The following is a 21,550-nucleotide window of genomic DNA, read 5'->3' as shown; positions in this document are numbered from 1 at the left end:
GCTGCAGCAGCAAAAGCCAGCGGGAGGGAAGGGCGGCTTGTGCGCGTGCGTCCTCGCAGAGTATTTTTTTCCTCTCTCCCCTCCCGCCCACGTGCGCGTCCCCGACAGAAGGCGCGCGCCGCGGCGGGCTGGCGGGAAAGCGCGCGGGAAGCCCCCGGCTGGCTCCCAGTCTGGGGGAGGGAGGACCAGAGGCGTTTGGAATGTGCCACTCTCGGAGAAGACGGGGGAGGGGTTCGTGCTCTCCTAGCGTTTCTGCTCCTCCTATTCGCCTACTGATCCGTTAGTTCCCCCCATCCCCGCCACGATACGGAGCCCCACGCCGCGACCACGCTCCCTCCCTGCAGTTGGCCCGTCCCCTGGAACGCGGCTGTGACCTGCGCTGTCCCCTCCGCCGCCGGAGAGGGGCGCTGCGCCGCGCGTTGGGGCCGGAAATACCCGCGGCCTGAGTGGAGCAGCCGAAGCTGAGCGCGCGGCACCACCTTCCACCTCCCGCGGCTGGGCGGGGGCGTCGGGGTCTGCGAGGGCCGGCTTGCCTGAGTGGGGGCGGGGGAGGCGCGTCTGCGAGGAGCCCCGGAGACGGCGGCGGGCGGGGAACCTGACAACGCGGCTGCTCCTCGACAGCCGCTCAGCGAGCTGGGAGACCCTGCGCCCAGCTCGCGGGCCCCCGCCCCCTCGCTGTCTCCGCCTCCTTCGCTAACACACCTCCCCGGCCGCCCGAGCCCCAGGCCTTCCCCGCGCTCCTCCTCCTTCTCTTCACGCTCGTCCTCCGACCTGGGTCCTCCTGCCTCCCGCCGGCCTTGTTCCCTCCGGGGCTAGTTCTTCTCAGGCTCTCCTTTCACACGCACACACACACACACACACGCCCGCTGGGCCGTCCCTTCCTCTCGGCCCACTTGCCCCTCGTCCTAGCTAACGCCGTCGTCGAGGGAGGATTGATGTCCCTTCGGCATCATGCAGCCGCCGCCGAGGAAGGTGAGGGTGCAGCAGGGGGGCTTGAGAGCTTTGGGAGGATGTGTCCAAGGATCGCGGCTAGGACGACCGCTGTGCCCCCTCCCCCTTTCCGCCACTGGCCTTGACCGCCGTCGCCTCTGGCTTGTCACCGAGTTGCCGCCGGTTCAAGGCGGGGGGCGTGCGTGTGAGGTGCCTTTCCGACGGAGGGGCTGCTGGGGTTCGTCCCCTTCACGCCAGGGACCCCCGACATTTCTCAAGAGTTTCGGGTGTGCATTTGTGTGTATGCGCGCGCATGGCAGTACTGCTCTCTGCAAAGTGCATTCTCGGGGCTGCACCGAGGGGAGGCGGGGGAGTCCCTGCAGCTTTGCAGACCCTTGTGCTTGTGTGATTGTTTAGTCTGCACCAGGTTTGAGCCCTCCAGCCGCTTGTCGCCACCCTCGCACATTTGCAAATTTGCAGGGAATTAGTTTTCTGCCTAGCCTTAAGGTTTGGCCTGCTTTTCCCACGGGGCGGGCCATAAAGAAGTTGGAACAGTCATCGCCCCCCATCCCAGGGGAAAACAAGAAATTAGGCATTGACCAGTTCTGCCTTTCTTCCCCTACCCCCGCTACTCCTGCCGGGTAGGAAGCGAAGAGGCGGTGGTGCTGTCCCTAGGAGAGTGAGAACAGGGCAGTGCGTGGCGTGTGCGCCGTGATCTGGCTTTGGGGTGGGAGTGACGGGTGCTCCGGGCTTGCCAGCGCTTCCCCACTGAGCCCTTCGAGAACTGTTTCACTGCCCTCTTACCCAGCTTTCTCAGGGGCTGAGGCTGTGTCCTTTTCTTAATCCTGCAGATGGTTACTGAGTGTCTACTCTGGGCGCTGGGTGGAGGAGGCAAGCATTTACTGTATGCCCAACTCACTCTCGTTTGCTTCCTCTTCTTTCTTTCTTAATCCGGGTTTCTCCAGTTAAGTGAGCCTTTTTAATTTCACACACGTACCCTCATCCCTCCAGGTAGCCTCGCTCCAGAGGTGGGGATTCCAGGCCCACTGTAACCTGGAACCCTGGCGTCCCGGCCTGGTGGGCGAGGCGAGGCACTTGCCAGTTTGCATTTGCTGTTCTGGCTGTTTAAACTGGAGCCGCCTCGGGGACCGGCTTGCTAGAGTGGCTTATAAGCAATGCTGGAAGGTCACTTTTGCTTTCTCCTTTGTGAGAAAGAGATTGTGATTTGATGCGCTGTCTGCGAGTGGAGGGCATCATCCTGAGACTGCAGCCATCATGGAATAATTCATGTGGTTGATTCATGCCTATAATTTTATGATTGCGTAAATTTCGGTCGTTAGATATTGGATATTTTTATGCTCCCTTTTCCAGGCTACACTCCGCTCACCTCTCCTGGTGGTTAATGTCTTTGAATCCTTTTTGGAAGAACTAAAAGACAGACACCTTTAAAACTTTATGAAGTCCTAGATATGTGCTGAGCTTGTGCATGAAATTGGATGACAGTTTATTTTACACCTCTTTAATCTGTAATTTTGATACTTGCGTACTTACATTTCTCCTGTTTCAGGTTATTTGGCTAGTTTTTTTCATTAAGTATCTTCAGTAAACAAAATTAGATGGCTAATAGTGGATTTCTGTTCTCCAGGGGATTTCTGTTCTCAAGCAAGAGGTGTAATATTCTGACAAGTGTTAATGATGATGATGATAATTATTTATTAATTTTGGTTAAAGTTACAGTAAGGCCTTCATAAATATATGATATATTTTAGGTGAAAGTTACACAAGAACTGAAAAATATTCAAGTTGAGCAGATGACAAAACTTCAAGCCAAACATCAAGCAGAATGTGATTTGCTTGAAGATATGAGGTAAGGTTATAGAAAATAGTTTGAGGACTTCTGTATCTCTGTTTCAAAGAAGCTTTGAGTTACCAAGCCCCAGGAACTGATGCTGGAATTTCCTTTTGGATTTCCTGCTTTGAGGCTGTTAGAGCTTTGACTCAGCTAGAAATTACAGCTAGAATTAACACAATACAAACTTTTTTTCCTTTAGTGGGGGAACCTATAACCTACACATATTATTATGAAAAAACAAGGGTCTTAAAAGTTTATCTGTCAAATTATAATAACTGAAGTTGAAATTCTTATTTAATCTTTCTACTGAATTGTAACATTCATTCACCTTAATGATTTCACAGATTTTTAAACTAACATCCCTGGTTAATGGTTAATATCTGGGGATGTGCCAGTCAAACTCAGATGATTAGAGACTGGTATTATTGGTTAGAACATGACAAATATAACTTTGAACATTAAATTTAATGGGAAGTGTGTTTATCAGATTTTATCATTAAAGTTACCTATATTCATAACTAAGATAACTTTGAATGTAGTAGATAAGACATTGTGCTAGCATGGTAAAAATCAGTATCTTTCTTTATAGAGGGAAGTATTTTATTGAAAGAAATGCCACTATTTTATTTAACAATCCTATAATACAAACTGACACTTTTAACAAACATTTTGATAAAGGATGGACTATGATTTGCATATTGAAGCGGTAATACATTTATCAAATTGGAATTGGGTCTTAAAGCCTTATCAGTTGCCTGTTTTTCCTGTGGTGCACAACTTCATGTTGGTTTCATGAAAAATATTAACTATATGTTATAATAAAATCATATATATTTGGATAGCTGAATTGTATGTAGCCCAAAGATTTTAATTTAAAGGTTTTAATTTCCTCCCCCATATTTAATTTAGATACTATTTGAGTATTTGTACTTTATACCTATATTTTCAGGGTTTTAACTAAGGCATATAAATTTATTCTTATCCAGTCTTATAGATATACCAAGATCGTTGTTTTTTGACTCTATTTAAAATACTCTAATTCTGTATTTGTTTCTTTTTATTTTTCTTATGGCCACAGGGAAATTTTTAGACTCAAATAATTCTTGGACAAGATACCTGAAACTCTTTATATGGTTAAGAATTCAGTTTTTAACATCTATTAAATGAACTAAGGTATTTTAGTAGAATTCTCTAGATGAAGAAAAATACATTTTCAGAAGCAGTTTTTTAGGAAGGCGAAACTAGTGTGTAAGTAATGATCTTCTGTGGGGTATGGGTGGTTAGTGGTTATTACGTCCTGTTGGTTATGGTTTATAAAGACTTCTTGCTTCCATTCTTTTCTTTTTCCTCTATTGCTTATACCTCGGTACTAGAGCTTATGGTCAAATGTATGAAGGAAGACACAGTCGCTGTTAAGGTGACATAGGTTGTTGCTCCTACTGTCTAGTTATTTGTATTATTATTAACCCTATCACATTTTACTTGTATTATTGCAGTAATATCTTAATTATTGCAGTAGTGTTCTCATATCTTCCAATTGTCCCCCATGCCTCCTGTCTTGTGAAAAACAGTGTTTATTATATATCAGGTTCTTCGTGGCCTTCTGGATAAAGACTAAAGACCTTGTCATAGCATGTAGGGCCTTTTGCAACCCAGCTGCAAGCTTCCTTTCTTGGCTTAATTACTACCATTTTATGTCTATACATCCTTCCTCCTTATTCCCCCTGCCTTGGCCACTCAGAACTTCTATTTAATTGTGCTCTCTAAATTCATGCCTTTCATGTGTTGTTCTTTTTGCTTTTCCCCACTTTTTTACCTGGCATATTCTGGTTTCACTAAGTTTGCAAGTTTTTTTTTTCTATGATCTCAGAGAATTGATTTTGCACATGCTTCTGGCTTCCCTCCTGTGAATTCCTTGAAGTCAGGAGCTAAGTCTTATTGGTTTTTGTATCTTTATACCCTTTATTTAGGCTGGAAGAATTTTTAAATGAATGTAACTGGTTATATTTAACTATACATTATTTGTTTTTAGGTGAGATGTTTTATAAGCTCCATTTGTAGGGGCTATAGTGTCTGTTGAGTTTGTGTTATACTTTGATACATGTGGATATGTTAAGACGTACTGTGCCATTTGATGCAAAGTATGTCTGTATTTATGTATAATGTGTGAATACAGAGATTATTGGTGCAACAAGGATTAATGGATTTTTCATTATTTTAAAGGAATCGATGTGTTCTTTTATATTAAATTAGTGGAATGAATCCTTTCAGTAATATATAGTTGTGAGCAGGATACTATATTACGTCCTAAAACATAAGTTTAGGTTTATGATTTGCTTTTTTTTCAATGATAATCTTGAATTGGAAGTTGAAAATTGCCTACTCTTGGTATTTATGAGGTGTTCTGGCGTTTCTGGTCAGTTCTAGCAAGTGGAATGACCTTAAAAATTCATTAGAAATCTCTGAACTTGGGTTTTTATATATATTATGTTGTAAAAGATATTGCCTGCTTTTTTCTTTTTTTTGAGGCTCCCACCACCCCTCTCCCTGAAACCCCACAGATAGCACTCCTTCTCACTGATGGCTCCTGTAGCAGTGTTATGGTTGATTTAAGTTAGTATGAATTCACTCAAAGTGCAGATAGATTTTTATTCTTCATATAAATACATCAGTAGTAGAAAAGTTTTTATGACTTTAAAAAAAATTAAAAAAAAAAAAAAGGACCACTGCGTTAAGCTTTAAATAGGAGAATTCTATGCTGGGTTATTGCTAGTTCCTACTCCCCTCTCTCCTTCTAAACTTCTGGAATTTTGAAGGGAAGAGACCAGTTCTGATGGTTATTTTTCCTTTGCTCTCTTCCCCTTCCACGGATGCATTTCTTCCACGGATGCATTCGGAAGCTGATGGTTGGGAGTAAAGTATGGGAAAGAGAGAGAATTCATTTGTTGTTAATCAGGAACATTCCATGCTTTGGGAAGATTTTAAGTGTTTCCTGTTGACTTTTGCTGTAAGCAGTAGATAAGCTACTTTACTTTTTTTTTAATTTATTATTATTATTTTTTCTCTCTTTGCTTTTTAAGGTCACTTAAAAGTTTCTAAATACTGAAGTCTATGTATTGTTTATTAGTATTATGTATTTAGTATTGTTTATTTCTATGATATGTTAAGTAGAGTCAGTAACGAAAGTTCTTTGCAAGGACCCAGAATATAAAGAACTACCTTTTTCGCAGACATTTTTTAGGATGTCATTATATAGTATGGAAAAATCATGGAATTTTAGAGTTAGGTGGATACTATCACATTTGTTGATTTTATAGATGAAAAGGGAAACTGAGGCAATGAGATGAAGTGAATCATACTGAGGAGGACCCTAAGCTCTTTCTCCGGATTTCTAGACGAGTGTACTTTCCCCTATATTTGTATTTCCCAAGCTTTTAACCAAGGAGCTCATAATGGGTCCCATTCTTTGAAACATTTTGCCTATCAAAAATACATTTTAACTAATTTGTTTTCTTATTTTTTACTTTTTATATATTGAACTGTCAATCAAGCTTTGAATCAGCATTTTAAAACTACTAACATGAAACCAGCCAAAGGCAAAGATACTTAAAATGTAACTCAGAGAAGGCTAAGTGGTTTCTCACAGATGTTCTGAAAAATTGAAACTGGCTCAAGAAGCACCTGCCTTTCCTTTGTAGACACCTGGAGGTCTATTGACCTCAAGTGAAGAATTGCTATATTGTATGATACTTTCTCTAAGCTGTAGGTTCATGGGAGTCACTGGGGATTAGATTCTGAAGTCTGTTTTTATGGATACTATGAGACTTTTATATCTAGAAAGGAACCTTAAAGGTAATCTGGTCCAGAGAGTTTAAAAAAAAAAAAAAAGGTTTATTGAGATACAATTCATATACCATACAATTAACCCATTTAAAGTTTTTTAGTATATTCATAGGGTGGTGCAACCATTGCATTTTAACTTAAGAATATTTTTGTCCTGCTTTAAAGTAACTGTACCTATTAGCAATCATTTCCCATCACCTTCTCCAGCCTTAAGCAGTTACTTTCTCTCTCTACGGAAATAGAGTATATATAAATGGAATCATACAATATGTGGTCTTTTGTGACTGGCTTTTACTTAGCATAATGTTTTCTAGGTTCATCCTGTTATAGCAGCAGTACTTCAATTCCTTTCTTATTGCCAAATACTATTCCATTATATGGATATACTACATTTTATTAATCCATTCATCAGTTGATGGACTATTTGGTTATTGTTAATAATGCTCCTTTGAACATTCATGTACAAATTTTTGTGTGGATTTATGTTTTCATTTATCTTAGGTATATTATCTAGTAGTGGAATTGCTGGTTCATATGGGAACTTTGTGTATAACTTTTTGAGAAACTTTCAAGCTGTTTTTCAAAGTGGCTATACCATTTTATCTTCCCACCAGCAATAATTTATGAAGGTTGCAGTTTCTCCATATCTTTGCCACTATTTGTTATTGTCTGTCTTTTGATTATAGCTCTTCTGATAGGTGTGAAGTGGTATCATATTGTGGCTTTGATTTGCATTTTTTGAGCATTTTTTTTGTGTGCTTATTGCCCATTTGTATATCTTCTTAGGTCTATTCAGATCCTTTGCCCATTTTTTGAGTTATTTGTCTTTTTCTTATTGAGTTGTGAGATATATATGATATATCATATATATATTTTATCAGCAATATGATTTGCGCATATGTGCAGTATTTGCAGCATTTTTCCTGCTCTGATTCTTACATGCACTAAATTTTAAGAACCACTGAAGTGGTGGAAAGAGTAAGGACTTTGAAGGTAGACCAGAGATGGAAACCCAGCTCTGCCACTTACTAGTTGGGTAATCTTGGAGAAGTTACTAAGGTTCTCTGAGCTTTGTATTTCATGTATATAAAACAAGATTAATGCCTACTGTTTTGCTTTTCTTTAAGAGTTAAATGAGATATGCGAAATGCCCAGTGTGGTAGGTATTCAGCATTGGTAGCTACTATTATTAGTGCAAATTGAAGCCAGGGAAAAGATGTTGTCTTATTCAAGATAATAAAGGAAGTTATGGTGTTTCGTTAATTCTAAGAGAAACACTTTTTTTTCTTTTTTACATTCTTTTGCTTCTGAAATACAGATACGTCTTACGATAGCTTTTGGCCATGATGCAGTTGTCATTGTCTCTTCATGCATAGAACTTGCAGAATAGATATCAGCAGGCTTGGAAGAAAATACCAAGGTTTAGAATACAAATCTTGGGTAGTCCAGGCTTTTGATTGCAGAGAGTTATGATATTGTTTTGAAAAACATGTGTGTCAATGACTGAATAAAAAATTAATTCAGAAGTGTTTGAATTACTCTGAATGTGACCAGTTTATGCCCCAATTTATTTCATTTATCTTTTAAAAATTATTCACAAGTAATATTTGCTAAAAATCTGACTAAATAACTTTAAGAGAGCTCTTTTAATAAGTGTAAATAAAAATTGTATGTGATGGGACATTGTATCAGTTTAATTGGCAGCATTTTTTTCAGAGTGAAACATAATGTGTCTTGCAATCAGTCCTGTTTTAGATATGATAAAAACTAGAAGTAGCAGATCAGGTACTGGACCTTGGTCTTTTTTCATTCATTCAACAATCATTGCTTCTCAATCTAATGTTTTTTCAAATCAGAGCTTAAAAATGACATAAATCATGAGATGGAGAATTTTTAAAAAAACAAGGCTACAAAGAGAAAGATCAAGTAGGACCATACTTAATGTTTCTTTGAGAGGAAAAAAAAGATTACCTGATTTCAAAATTGAAAGATAACATGGAACTTCAACTGACTAAAAGAATTTAAATTGTAAACATATACTTCCACATTATTATTACTTATGAAGAAGGAAACTAAGGAGATACAAACTGGGCAGAAGAAGAAATAGGGAAATATAATTTGAAAGGGTTTATTTAATAAAACTTTTTGTCACAAACCACTGCTTACTTGAATTGGGTCAGGTTTTTAATAATACCTTGTCCTATTGCTGCTTCATGATTTATGAGCTCATAAACCATTGCTCATAGACCCTTATCTGATCCTAAAATTCAAAGATTTTGTTCTGAACAGCATAGTCGTTACAGCCCACTGCAGAAGTTATCTTATGATTTATAGACTTGAATGGAGAATACTTTTATGAGCCAAGTAGAATGAAACTAAGGGCTCATAATGAAAGTTATCCACTATTCTGGTTAAGAATAGAGGTGTCGAAGAATTTTTATGTGTACTTTTCCTTGTTTTGGTCTTTTTAGCCACACCCAGGTATGCAGTATGAGATGGTGAAGGTGATCTGTGTGGTAGGGTAGCTGTGATAAACTGAAAAGAGCACTTGCTTAGAGGCATACAACCTGGGTGCAAATTCTAGTTCTTAATCTCTTATTAACTGTGTGACTTTGGCCACATGCCATAACAAGTCACTTGAACATTTTTGAGCCTCATGTTTCTCACCATAAAATGGTAATAATTGTAATACCTCATGGGGTTATTTTGGTAATTAAACACAGTGATGCATACCAGCTGTATTGCATAGTGTGTAGAACATAACGGAAGCTCAATAACTGCATGTGGACTGTAGTTTTGTTAATTGAGAACATCGATTCAGAAATTATGAACTGTAACTTATTTATCTCCTAAAGAGTTAACTCTTAGGTCAGAAAAATGTAATGAACCTCAAAGATAAACTGTTCAAGTAATACTAAAGAATTCCCTTCACCAAGTTCAGCAGTCCTAGTTACCTTCCATCTTTCTGTGTGTAGGTAATGATTCCTCATGATTGCCAGATGGCTTCTGCAACTCCAAGCATGATATTCTCATATAACTTTAGATGGGAAAAGAGGCGGGAAGGACAGTTTCTCTTTATGTAAATTTCCCTCCCTTTCTCTTCTCCTTTCCTTCTACTAGGAAGACAGTTTCTACCAGAAATTATCCCAATAGACTTTCCCTTATAACTCATTGGATGAAGTTGTTTCATATACCCATAAATTCCTAGCTACAAAGGAGGCTGGGAATGTGATTATCTTCTTGTAGAGGTATCGGTGGCACTAATATGGCTTTTGCCACATTACTGTTTTGCCCTGTTTGTCACAGGGACCCATTTCTAATTACTCCTAGTGCTGTCCATAAAAGTGCAAAAAATATTTTGGGGTTAGATCATGAAAGATATAGCTGGAATACCAGTTATCCCAAACAGATTGGGAATAAGGAACTCTTTAGAAACCATTGGTATCCCCTCCTTCCAACTACTTATGAATTCAGTGTCTTTGGTCAAGAATAGGTGTTTGTATTTGCCATGGGTAATGGGCCAGTAGGCCAGGGGCCTCTTGATTCTCTTTTTTAGGGATACAGGAGTGGTTAAATATCTTTCCATGTTTGGTCTTCTGATAATTTAGAGAAATGGCGGTCAGAGGGCCCTCCAGGCAGTTATATTTTTGCTGAGCTCCTTTTACTTCTCAGGTGAAAGCATTAATAAGTAGTGAAGTGGCTAAACAAATTGAAGAAGGACAAATAAGAGCTAGAATTACTCCTAGCTCTTATTTTTTTCCTTTTAATTTGCCTCTTAATGATTGAGGATTGGCAATTCAGTCTTGCAAGTATGATGTATGAAGCCTTTTACCTGAGGAGGCCTGTGGTGGTAAATTAATGTTTTTCTTTGTAAATTCTTCGAATGTTCATTTGAATCCCACATACATGCCTTTCTGTTTTGTTGGTGTCAGTCTTCAGGAGTGATCTGGTGCATAAGCAGGAGTTTGTAAGTCTGGTTTGTACTGTTGGCTCTTCAGTGACTAATTTGGGAACTAAGCATAGAAACTTGTAACCCTCTTCTTTTGTTCCATTGCTGCAGATTTCCTGTCATGTGCTGGTCAGGACTAACTTAACAGAACCTTAGCTGATATTTTAATTTCATTTTATTGTGTCCTCGCAGTTTTCCTTAGTCATGCTTATTTTAACATTCCATTTGATCTCCTTTTTGGTATTTATGCATGAGTGTCTTGTCATCCAGATGTTTTCTGTTTTGCAAACTTTGCAATAATTCCAATTCAAAAAGAAAATTTCATTTCTAGTGTTATGAAAAGTGTTACCATGTCTGTGGTCCCACAGGAAACAATTGGGAGTATATGTCCCTTGATTATATTTTAGTGGTATTTGTTTTTTCCCCCATTGGCTGCAGGAGAATGGGAACAAGAGACGGATTTTCTATTCTATAGCTTTTTTGATATGTTTTGAATTTTTGAACTATGTGAATATTACCTACTCTCAAAACTAAAATGATTCACTATTAGTAACATTTTATTGCCTGTCTGTTAAACATAACATATTATCAAAGTTTACATTAGTGCATGCTAAAATGTCATTTTTGGCTTTTAATTAGTTTTTAGTGAAGTTTTGTCATTAATAGACTTTACAGTTTATTTCTAATATGCACAAGTATTAAGAATACTTGATTTACAAACTTCTCTTCATAAAATGACTGGTCTCCAGCTGGTTGTTTGGAGTTGGGGAAATAGGCTGTGTGTGCTACTATGTTCTTTTCTTTATGCATTGTGAAATTGTTTTGTCCCCAAATGAGAGAATATATAAGGTGGTTAGATTCCTGTCCAGCCTCAGATTTTGATCTAACTTTATGCAAAGATTTTATATCTTAGTTGTCATTTAAAATATTGTTTCTGTAATAAAATGTATTTTGCATTATTAGCCAACTTGCTCTATTGGGGAACTGTTTTGTCTGTTTTACTATAGAGGTATTTTATATAATAGTATTCTCAGCTATATTGAGCTAATTGAATATTCTTAGTATTCTATTTTCTTCTCTTGCATTTTTAGCTCTACCTTTTTTTTTTTTGTTTTCAAGTGGTTGTTCTAGGTGTTATACCATGCATCTTTAATTTATCACTGTATACTTAGAGTTAATATTATACCACTCCACATAAGATGCTGGAGCAAACGTAGTTCATACCTCCTGTGCTGCCAGTTGTTTTGTACCTGAAAATAGTAGAGTTATATATTTTGTCCAGTTTTATAGATGTTACTCAAGGAGGGCTAGTCTGTTACCAATTACTTCATCATGGCTAAAAATGGAAGTTTGCTGTTCAGATATATTAAAGGAAGATATTTAGCTGTCTTTAAAAACATAGGTAAGATTATTTTTGCCTATTTAATACCTATATAATCTTAATCCTCTACTTTTGGGTATATGGGTTTGGATATTCCATATATAAATGTATGTATGCTGTAGCACGGCAATTTTTTTAAAGCTTTATTAAGATATAATTCATATACCATATAATTCATTCAAAGTATATAATTTAGTGGCTTTTAGTGTATTCAGAGAAATGAGTCTAATACCACAATCAATTTTAGAACATTTTCATTACCACAGAAAGATACCCTGCACCCCTTAGACATCATCCTTCCTCTCTTCCTCCGTTTACCCAGACCTAGGCAACCACTAATCTACTTTCTATAGACTTACTTGTTCTGGACATCTCATATAAATGAAATGGTACAATATGTGGTCTGTTGTGACTGGTTTCTTTCACTTGCATAATGTTTTCAAGGTTCATCAATGTTGTAGCATCTATGAGTACTTCATTCCTTTTTATTGCCAACTGTTTCATTGTTTGGATAAAGCACATTTTATTAATCCATCAGTTGATAGACATTTGGGTTATTTCGCTTTTGGCTATTATGCAAGATACTTATGCGAGCATTCATATGTAAGTTTTTTCATTTCTCTTGGATATTTACCTAAGAGTAGAATTTCTGGGTAATCTGTTAGCTCTATGCTAAACTATTTGAGGAACTGCCAGACTGTTTTCCAAAGGGACTGTACCAATTTACATTCCTACCAGCAATGTATGAGATCCTTGTCAACACTTGCTGTTGAACATTCATTATATCTCAAAGCCTCCCAGCAACTATGCATTCTATTTATTATTATTATTTCCACTTTTTAGATAAGGAGACTGAGGCTCAGAGTGGTTAAGAGACTTGCCCGGGATCAGAGAACTAAGTAATGGAAGAACTGAGTTTGAACCTGGGTTTAACATTTAAGTTCTTTTTCTTATTGAAAACTACCTTTACAGGTGTATGATATAGGAGTTGAAATCAAGTGAAATTTTCATAGTATTTTCAAGCCGTGAGAGAGCCTAGGTACTTAGACATTTTCTCAGCCTTTATTAGTTCTTGGCAGGAATCCATTGAACATAGAAACATCTTTCCCTGGTTTTGATAGCTGTATTCAGTGTTCTTGAAAGTAGAAGACAGTTGTCTCACTTAGGATTATTTAAAATAATTGAGGGCACAGCATTTTCCATGCCCACCAAGTCCAGACATTGTGGATGGGGTATAGTATCTTGTCTCAAGAACTACTACTTAGAATAGTAGTAGTAGTACTGTACACCTAAGCTATATAGTATAACCTCAAAGCAGAGGTGTAAGGTTTAGTGCCTTGCAGATCTTTCAGTCTGGCTAATTAGTACAGGAGTGGAAGAAGATCCGTGGTCTGGGGTTTCATGGTTTCATGTTTTTTCACATTCGGGATTGTTGCAGCATTGTATGAAACTGAAATTTTAGGGAACTCTTGGCTCACCTGATAATTATATCAGGGATTTAGATTATATTTTGATATATTTCTATAGTCTGTCTTTTTTGTTGTAAGTTAAGACCAGATAGTTTTGTGGTGATAATTGAAGGATACGAAGTTTCCAAATAGAGCTAAAGTCTTGTTATGTAGCAAGGTTTTTTTTCTTACCACCTAATTATGTTTATCTTTAACTTTTTGGCAATGTACATAAAATAAAATATACTCCACAAATAGCATAGAATCAGCTCATATTGGGTGGTAGATATGTGTGTAATCTTATGATGCTTTATATTAGTAAACTCACTTTAATAGAAAAAAGTTCTACATGTTTGAAACAAGTAGGTTACAAAAGTTATTAAATTGCTTCTTACCTAGAAAATAAATTGCTGTTAGTCAATCACATTGTTTTATTTTGTATAGCTATCTGCATGAGGACCAATAGTCTTCTGAGAAGACATAATCTAAATTTCCTTTCAGGAAAATAACCAGATAGTCAAAGTTCCATTAGTCGATAAAAAATATAAAAGAATAATAGTAACTAATTGTAAAACTTTGTTAAAAAATTTTAAGTGACTTTGACAATGGCCTATTTTGTTTGTGTGTCTTTTGTCACTGATATAGGTCTAGTCTTGATATGTTAATGCACATGTATTAAGTCTTCAAACCTCAAAGCTGTTATGTGTCAGTCCCATTTTAAGGAAGGAGAAAGCAAGGAAAAAGACCTCAGTGTATAAGTTTATGTAACTCTGCTAAGCCAAAGGCTGCGAAAGATTTATGATGTATCTTTTAAATGTACAGTGTAATTCACAGATAAGGAATAAGATGTATCTCGCACTAAAGATATTTAAAAACAAATCATGCAGTAAAAAATTGGTTAACTTTTACTTGCATCCTATAGAAAAATTTGCATCATATAGCAAAAATGTTTGCTATGTGTTGTCTGCCATGATTTCAAAGAAATGTGTATTCTACTTCGATAAAAGATTATCTGACTAATGAATGTCCCCTACTCTTTTCCTGGCAAAGAAAATTTGGCATCTTAAATTGGATCTTAAATATGATATATCATAGATGAAAATACTTAAAGTCGAGGTGTTGAAAGGTGAACTTGATTATGGATCTCCTGACAAGATAATTTTGGTAACTTGATATTTATTGATAAATTTTAATGGAAAGTAATTTGTTTATAGTCATGCACCACATAACGATGGACCGACCGCATGCAAAGGTGGTCCCATAAGATTATAATGGAGCTGAAAATTTTCTTTTAGTAATATTGTAATGTTTTAGTGCAGTTACTTACCTGTTTGTGGTGATGCTGGTGCAAACAAACCTGCTGCACTGCCAGTCATATAAAAGTATAGCACATGTAATTATGCACAGTATATAATACTTGATAATGATAATAAATGACCGTTACTGGTTTATGTATTTACTACACTTTGTATCATTATTTTAGAGTATACTCTTTCTACTTATAAAAAGTTCGTTATAAAGAAGTATGCCATGTTACACATAGCAGCCTCATACATCTCGTGTTTACCATGTCACTTGATTGCATTATTTTCTCTTGTGCTTGATTTAATCTCATGTTATTCTGTACAGTAACATGCTGTATAGGTTTGTAGTCAGGATTATACTATATAACTTAGGTGTATAGTAGGCTGTACAGTCTAGGTTTGTGTAAATACACTCAGTGATGTTCACATACTGACAAAATTGCCTAACGACACATTTCTCAGAATATATCCCTGTTGTTAAGGGGTGCATGATTGTACTTGAAAATGCAGTTTTAGCTGGGGGTTGACACCTTCCTCAGGTCCTTTTGTGTGTGTGCCATGATATCACCACTTGAAAAATGAGAGGGCATAGTAATCTTCTGTCATCATGCAATTTTTACTAAAATGACCTAAATTCTACTTAAAGGATGTTATGTTAAAGAGCATTGGAAGATTTCTTGTGACTCTCTTCATCTTGAGGCCTATTCATAACAAACTTGGACTTCAGTTTCTTTGTGATAAAATTGTCTCTTTTCAGGTAACTCAGTTTGATGACATTTTTACTTATAGTGAGTGTATCAAGAGCTGAAAGGAAAAGAAGTTTAAATATGTCCAATTAAGATAAGTCAGTGGGTCAACACATGTAACTAGAGAAAAAGCAGCTCTATTTAGACTGCATTTGATAAATCTGAGAGGTGGTGCTCCTCAACCACTTTGAAACCACTTTGATGTTGAGAAGTGTGGAGTCAGGAAGGGGACTGAGAAGGATGGTTATATGATGAGGAAGATCATAGAGCTATTTCAGATTCCTGAATATTGCCATCACAGTGTGATGACATTGTCTTCTTTGAAATATTTTGAATTCCCAGAATTAAACATAGCTTATTCAAATGTAGGTGCCAAGAATGCATTGTATATGTAGGATTCACCTGTGTACTTTACAACATTACAGATGCTTAGGTCCTACTCTTAAGATTCAAAGTTGGTAGATTTGGGGAGAGGCCTCAACACTTAGGTTGTTTTCTTGTCTTGGCTATTGTGAATAATGCTGCAATGAACATGGGTGTGCAGATATCTCTTTCAGATAGTGATTTCGTTCTCTTCAGATATACCCAGAAGTGGGATTACTGAATCATACGGTAGTTCTGTTTTTAATTTTTTGAGACACCTGCATACTGTATTCCATAATACCAATTTACATTCCCTGCAACAGTGCACAGGGTTCCCTTTTCTCCACATTGGCCAATGCTTATTTCTTGTCCTTTTAGTAATAGCTATTCTTACAGGTGTGAAGTCATATCTCATTGTGGTTTTGTTTTGTATTTTCTTGATGATTAGTGATGTTGGGCACCTTTTCATGTACCCATTGGCCATTTGTATATCTTCTTTGGAAAACTGTCTTTTCAGGTCCTCTGTACATCTTTAATCAGATTATTATTATTTTGCTCTTGAGTTGTGAGTTCCTTAAATATTTTGAGTATTAACCCCTTATCAGATATATGGTTTGCAGATATTTTCTCTCGATCCATAGGTTTCCTTTTCATTTTGTTTATTGTTTCTTTTACTTTATAGAAGGTTTTTAATTTGATGTAGTCCTACTTGTTTATTTTTGTTTTTATTGCTTATGCTTTTGTATCATGTCTAAAAAATCATTGCCAAGACCAGTGTCAAGGAGCTTTGCCTTATGTTTTCTTCTAGGACTTTTATGGTTTCAGATCTTATGTATAAGTCTTTAATTCATTTCAAGTTAATTTTCGTGAGTGGTATAAGATAGGGGTCCAATTTCATTCTTTTATATGTGAATATTCAATTTTTCCAACACCATTTATTGAACAGACTATCCTTTTCCCCCAGACTATTCATGACTCTCTTGTCAAATATTATTTGACTGCTTATTCATGGGTTTATTTATAGGCTCTTTATTCTGTTCTGTTCGTCTGTATGTTTTCTTTATGCCAGTATCATACTGTTTTGATTACTGTGGCTTTGTAACATAGTTTGTAATCAGGAAGTGTGATGCCTCCAACTTTGTACTTCTTTCTCAGGATTGCTTTGGCTATTCAGGATCTTTTGTGTTTCCATCCAAATTTTAGGATTTTTTAAATTTCTGTGAAAAATGCCATTAGAATTTTGATAGAGATTGCATTGAATATATAGACTTTGGGTAGTATGGACAGTTTAACAATATTAATTCTTCTGATCCATGAACATGAGATATGTTCCCATTTATTTGTATCTTCAGTTTCTTTCATCAATGTATTCAGCACTTTCATCTCCTTGGTTAAATTCATGATGTTGGATTTTGCCATATATTTTTTCTGCATGTTTGAAAATGATTGTAGTAAGTCTTTTCTCCTTTGTTCTGTGGTGAGTTACGTTGATTAATTTTTGGAATTGAACCATACTTGCATTCCTCAGATAAACCTCGCTTGGTCATTACGTATTATCCTTTTTATGTAACGCTGGATTTGATTTGCTAATATTTGGGTAAGGGCTTTACATCTGTGCTTATAAGAGATATTTACTATAGGGTTTTTTGTTGTTGTTGTCGTTGTTTTTTTGGTGATATCTTTTCAAGTTTTGGTTGCGGGGTAATATTGACCACATAAAATGAGTTCACAAATGTTCCCTTCTCTACTTTCTGGAAGCGTTTATGTATGACAGTGTTATTTCTTCCTTAAATGATTGATAGAATTAACCAGTGAAGCCATCTTGACCTGGAGTTTTTGTTTTTTGTTTTTTGAGAGATGAGCTTTTAATTACAAATTATACTTTTTAATTGGTATATGGCTTCTCAAGTTTTCAATTTCTGTTAATTTGTATCCTTCAAGGAATTTGTCCATTTCTAGATTGCCAAATTTTGAGGGCACTTCTGTGGATCTTTCATGGCTAACTCTGCACTTTCTTGATCAGGTATTTGTCTCTTTTCTGGGTGTTGGCATACAATTTCTGTAGCCCTTAGGAATTCTGTGTTTGTAAGTCCCATTGACTCAGCAGGAGACCCTATTCAATAGTACTTTACAATTTGGGCCCACATCTTATTCACAGCAAAAATCAATAAGTTCTTTTTTTTTTTTTAATTAAAATTGAGTAAAATTAGCATAATATAAAGTTTACCATTTTAACCATTTTGAAGTGTACAATTCAGTGGCTTTCAGTACATTCACAGTGTTGTATGATCATCACAGCTATGTAATTCTGTAACATTTTTATCATCCCAAAAGGAAGCCTCATACCGATTAAGCAGTCATTCACTATTTCACCTCCTCCCCTAATGCCCTGGCAATTGACTAATCTGCTTTCTATTTCTATGAATTTGTCTACTCTGGATATTTCATATAAATAGAGTCATATAATTCATGACTATAGTAGTTAATTTTATGTCAACTTGGCCGGGCTACAGTATCCAGATTTGTGTCAAAACATTATTCTGGATGTTTCTCTGAGGGTGTTTTTGTGTGAGATTAACATTTAAATCAGTAGACTTTTGAATAAAGTATATTATTCATCATAACGTGGGGTGGCCTCAACCAATCAGTTGAAGCCCTGAATAGAACAAAAGACTGACCTTATCTGAGTTAGAAGTAATACTGCAGCAGATGGCCTTTGCACTTGACCTGCATCATTGGCTCCCTCCTGGGTCTCCAGCCTGATGGCATTTAACTTAAATTGTAGCATTGGCTTTTCTGAGTCTCCAGCCTACTATCCCACCCTGCAGATTTTAGACTTGTCCGCCTCCATAATCACTTGAGCCAGTTTCTTAAAATAAATCTTTTTTATACATATACACATCATATTAGTTCTGTTTCTCTGCAGAACACTACTAATACAGTGGCATTTTGTGATTGGCTTTTTTTTTTTTTAACTTAGGATACTGTTTTTGAGATTTATCTATGTTGTAATATGTGTCAGTATGTGTTACTTTTTATGGCCGAATAATTTTCCATTGTATGAGTATACCACATTTTGTTTATCCATCGATCTATTGATGGACATTTGGCTTGTTTCCACTTTTTGAGTGTTATGAATAATGCTGCTATGAACTTTTGGTCTACATGCTTTGGCTTTAATATCTATTTTTAGTTCTTTTGAGTAGTGTATACTGAAGAGTGGAATTGTTACATCATATAGTAACTCCATTTAAAATTTTTTGAGGAAGTGCAAAGCTGTTTTCTATAGCAGGTGCACCATTTTTACATTCTTACCAGCAATGTATGAGGGCTCTTATTTCTATTTTTTTTTTTTTTTAGTGAATGTGAAGTAATATTTCATTGTGGTTTTGATTTGCATTTCCCTAATAACTAATGATGTTGAACATATTTTCATGTGCTTATTGGCCATTTGTCTATCTTCTTTGGAGAAACGTATGTTTAATACTTTTGCCCATTTTTAAATTGGACTGTTTGTCTCTTAGGTTTGGAAGATTTTTCTATATAGTGTGAATATTAGATGTTTATCAGATATATGATTTGCAGATATTTCTCCTATTCTGTTGTCTTTTCATGTTCTTGATAATGTCCTTTGATGCACAGACATTTTAAAATTTTATGAAGTTCATTTTACCTATTTTTTTTGTTGTTGTTGATTGTGCTTTGTGTTTTATCTAAGAATCTGTTACCAAATCCAAGGTCATGAAGATATACTCTCTTGCTTTCCTTTAAAAGTTCCATAGTTTTAGCTATTACATTAGGTCTTTGATCCATTTTGAGTTAAGTTTTATGTCTGGAATGAGCTAGGGGTGAGCAACTTTATTCTGTTGTATGTAGAAATTTAGTTGTCCTAATGGCATTTATTGAAGAGGCTCTTCTTTCCTTTTTTAAATGGTCTTGGCATTCGTGTTGAAAATTAGTTGGCCATAGATGTTTTGATTTGTTTCTGGACCATCACTTTTATTCCATTGAAAAATACTATAAACCAGCTCGACCTCACAGACGTAAACAGAACACTCAACCAACAAAGCAGAAGACAGGTTCTTCTCAAGTGCACATGGACTTTTCTCCAGGATAGACCATAAGTTGGACCATAAACAATTATCAATTTAAAATGATTTAAATCATACAAAGTACTTTCTCTGACCATAATGGAATGAAGCTATAGAAATCACTTAACATAAGGAAAACTGGAAAATTTGCAAATATATGGAAGTTAAACAATATACAAGAAGTTGCTCAAAAGAAATCACTAGGGAAATTAGAACTACTTTGAGAAGATGGAAAATAAAAATGCAACAAACCAGAACTTATGGTATGCAGTGAAACTACTCAGGGAAATTTATAGCTCTAACCACCTACATTAAAAATGAAGAAAGATCTTGAACCCACTTAACTTTACACCTAAGGAACTGGAAAAAGAGCAAACCAAAGCCAAAGCCAGCAGAAGGAAGAAAATAATAAAGGTTGAATCAGAGATAAACGAAATAGAGAATAGAAAAATAATAGAGTAAGTCAGTGAAACCAAAGTCAGTTCTCTGAAAAGGTCAACAAATTGTCAAAGATTTAGTCTAAAAAATAGGGAGGAGGATGGAGAGGGAGAGGACACAAGCAACTAAAATCAGAAATGAAAGTGGGGACATTACTCTCGATGCTTCTGAAATAAGGATTTTAAGAGAGTATTAAGAGCAGTTATATGCCAAAAAATTGGATAACCTGGATGAAAGAGACAAATTTTTAGAAACACGCTAATTACTAAAACTCATTCAGGAAGAAATAGAAATTCTCAGTAGACCTTTAATAAGAGATTGAATCAGTAATCAAAAAAATCTCACAAAGGCAAGTCTACGACTAGACAGCTTCATGGGTGAATTTACTGAACAACTAAAGAAGAATTTATACCAGTCCTTCTTAGACTCTCCTAACACAGTCTATGAGGTTCTCATTACCTTGACATCAAAGTCAGACAAAAATACGGTGAGAAAACTAAGGATCCACATTCCTGATGAACACTGATGCAAAAATCCTCAACAAAATACTAGCAAACTGAATCCAACAAATTTAAAGGATTATACACTATGATGAAGTGAGATTCATCCCAGGAATGAAAAGGTCAACATAAGAAAATCAAAGAATGAAATATATTAATAGAATGAAGGAAAAAAAACACATGATTATATCAATAGAGGCAGAAAAAGCATTTGACAAAATTCAGCACTCTTTCATCATAAAAATGCTCAGTAAACTAGGAATAGAAGGAAACATCCTTAAGATAATAAAGATACATATGAAAAACCCACAGGAAACATTATACTCATTGGTGAAAGACTGACCAATCAGGAGCCAGACAGGATGCCTGCTATCAGCACTGCTCATTCTCTTGTAACTTTGACATTCTTTAATTCTATTTAAGTGGTATTTGCTTCATTAGTTTTTTTAATTAAGTTTTAAAAATTCATCTGAAATATTTGATTACATATTTCTTCTGATCCATGGCAGCTTTTTCTCATGCGTGTCCTTTGCCACTAGGTTTTTCCTGTTTTCCTTCTTTTCTAGATTTCATAGTCATATAGATTCTGTTTCCTGCTTCCTTTTTAGTTATTTCTTTTTGAATGAGGAGGATTTTTCCTATACTACTTTTTGGAATATCAGTAGTAGATATCTCAGGGTAGCTATTGTCATCCAAATTTATAGT

General features: G+C 36.4%; 1 protein-coding gene across 1 annotated transcript in view; it reads left to right on the top strand.

Moving 5' to 3' along the window:
- Nucleotides 1–261: 261 nt before the first annotated feature.
- The window catches only part of FCHSD2 (FCH and double SH3 domains 2), a 212,655-nt gene continuing 191,366 nt past the window's right edge, over nt 262–21,550 (top strand). The window contains 2 exon segments of the mRNA XM_039848321.1: nt 262–972; nt 2,700–2,797. Coding sequence (XP_039704255.1) covers nt 952–972; nt 2,700–2,797 — 119 coding nt within the window. The 5' untranslated portion in view covers nt 262–951.

Source organism: Pteropus medius, unplaced genomic scaffold (genome assembly GCF_902729225.1).
Source record: "Pteropus medius unplaced genomic scaffold, Ma_sr-lr_union100, whole genome shotgun sequence".
In the NCBI taxonomy this organism is placed as follows: domain Eukaryota; kingdom Metazoa; phylum Chordata; class Mammalia; order Chiroptera; family Pteropodidae; genus Pteropus; species Pteropus medius.
This window is presented reverse-complemented; position numbering and strand designations above follow the sequence as displayed.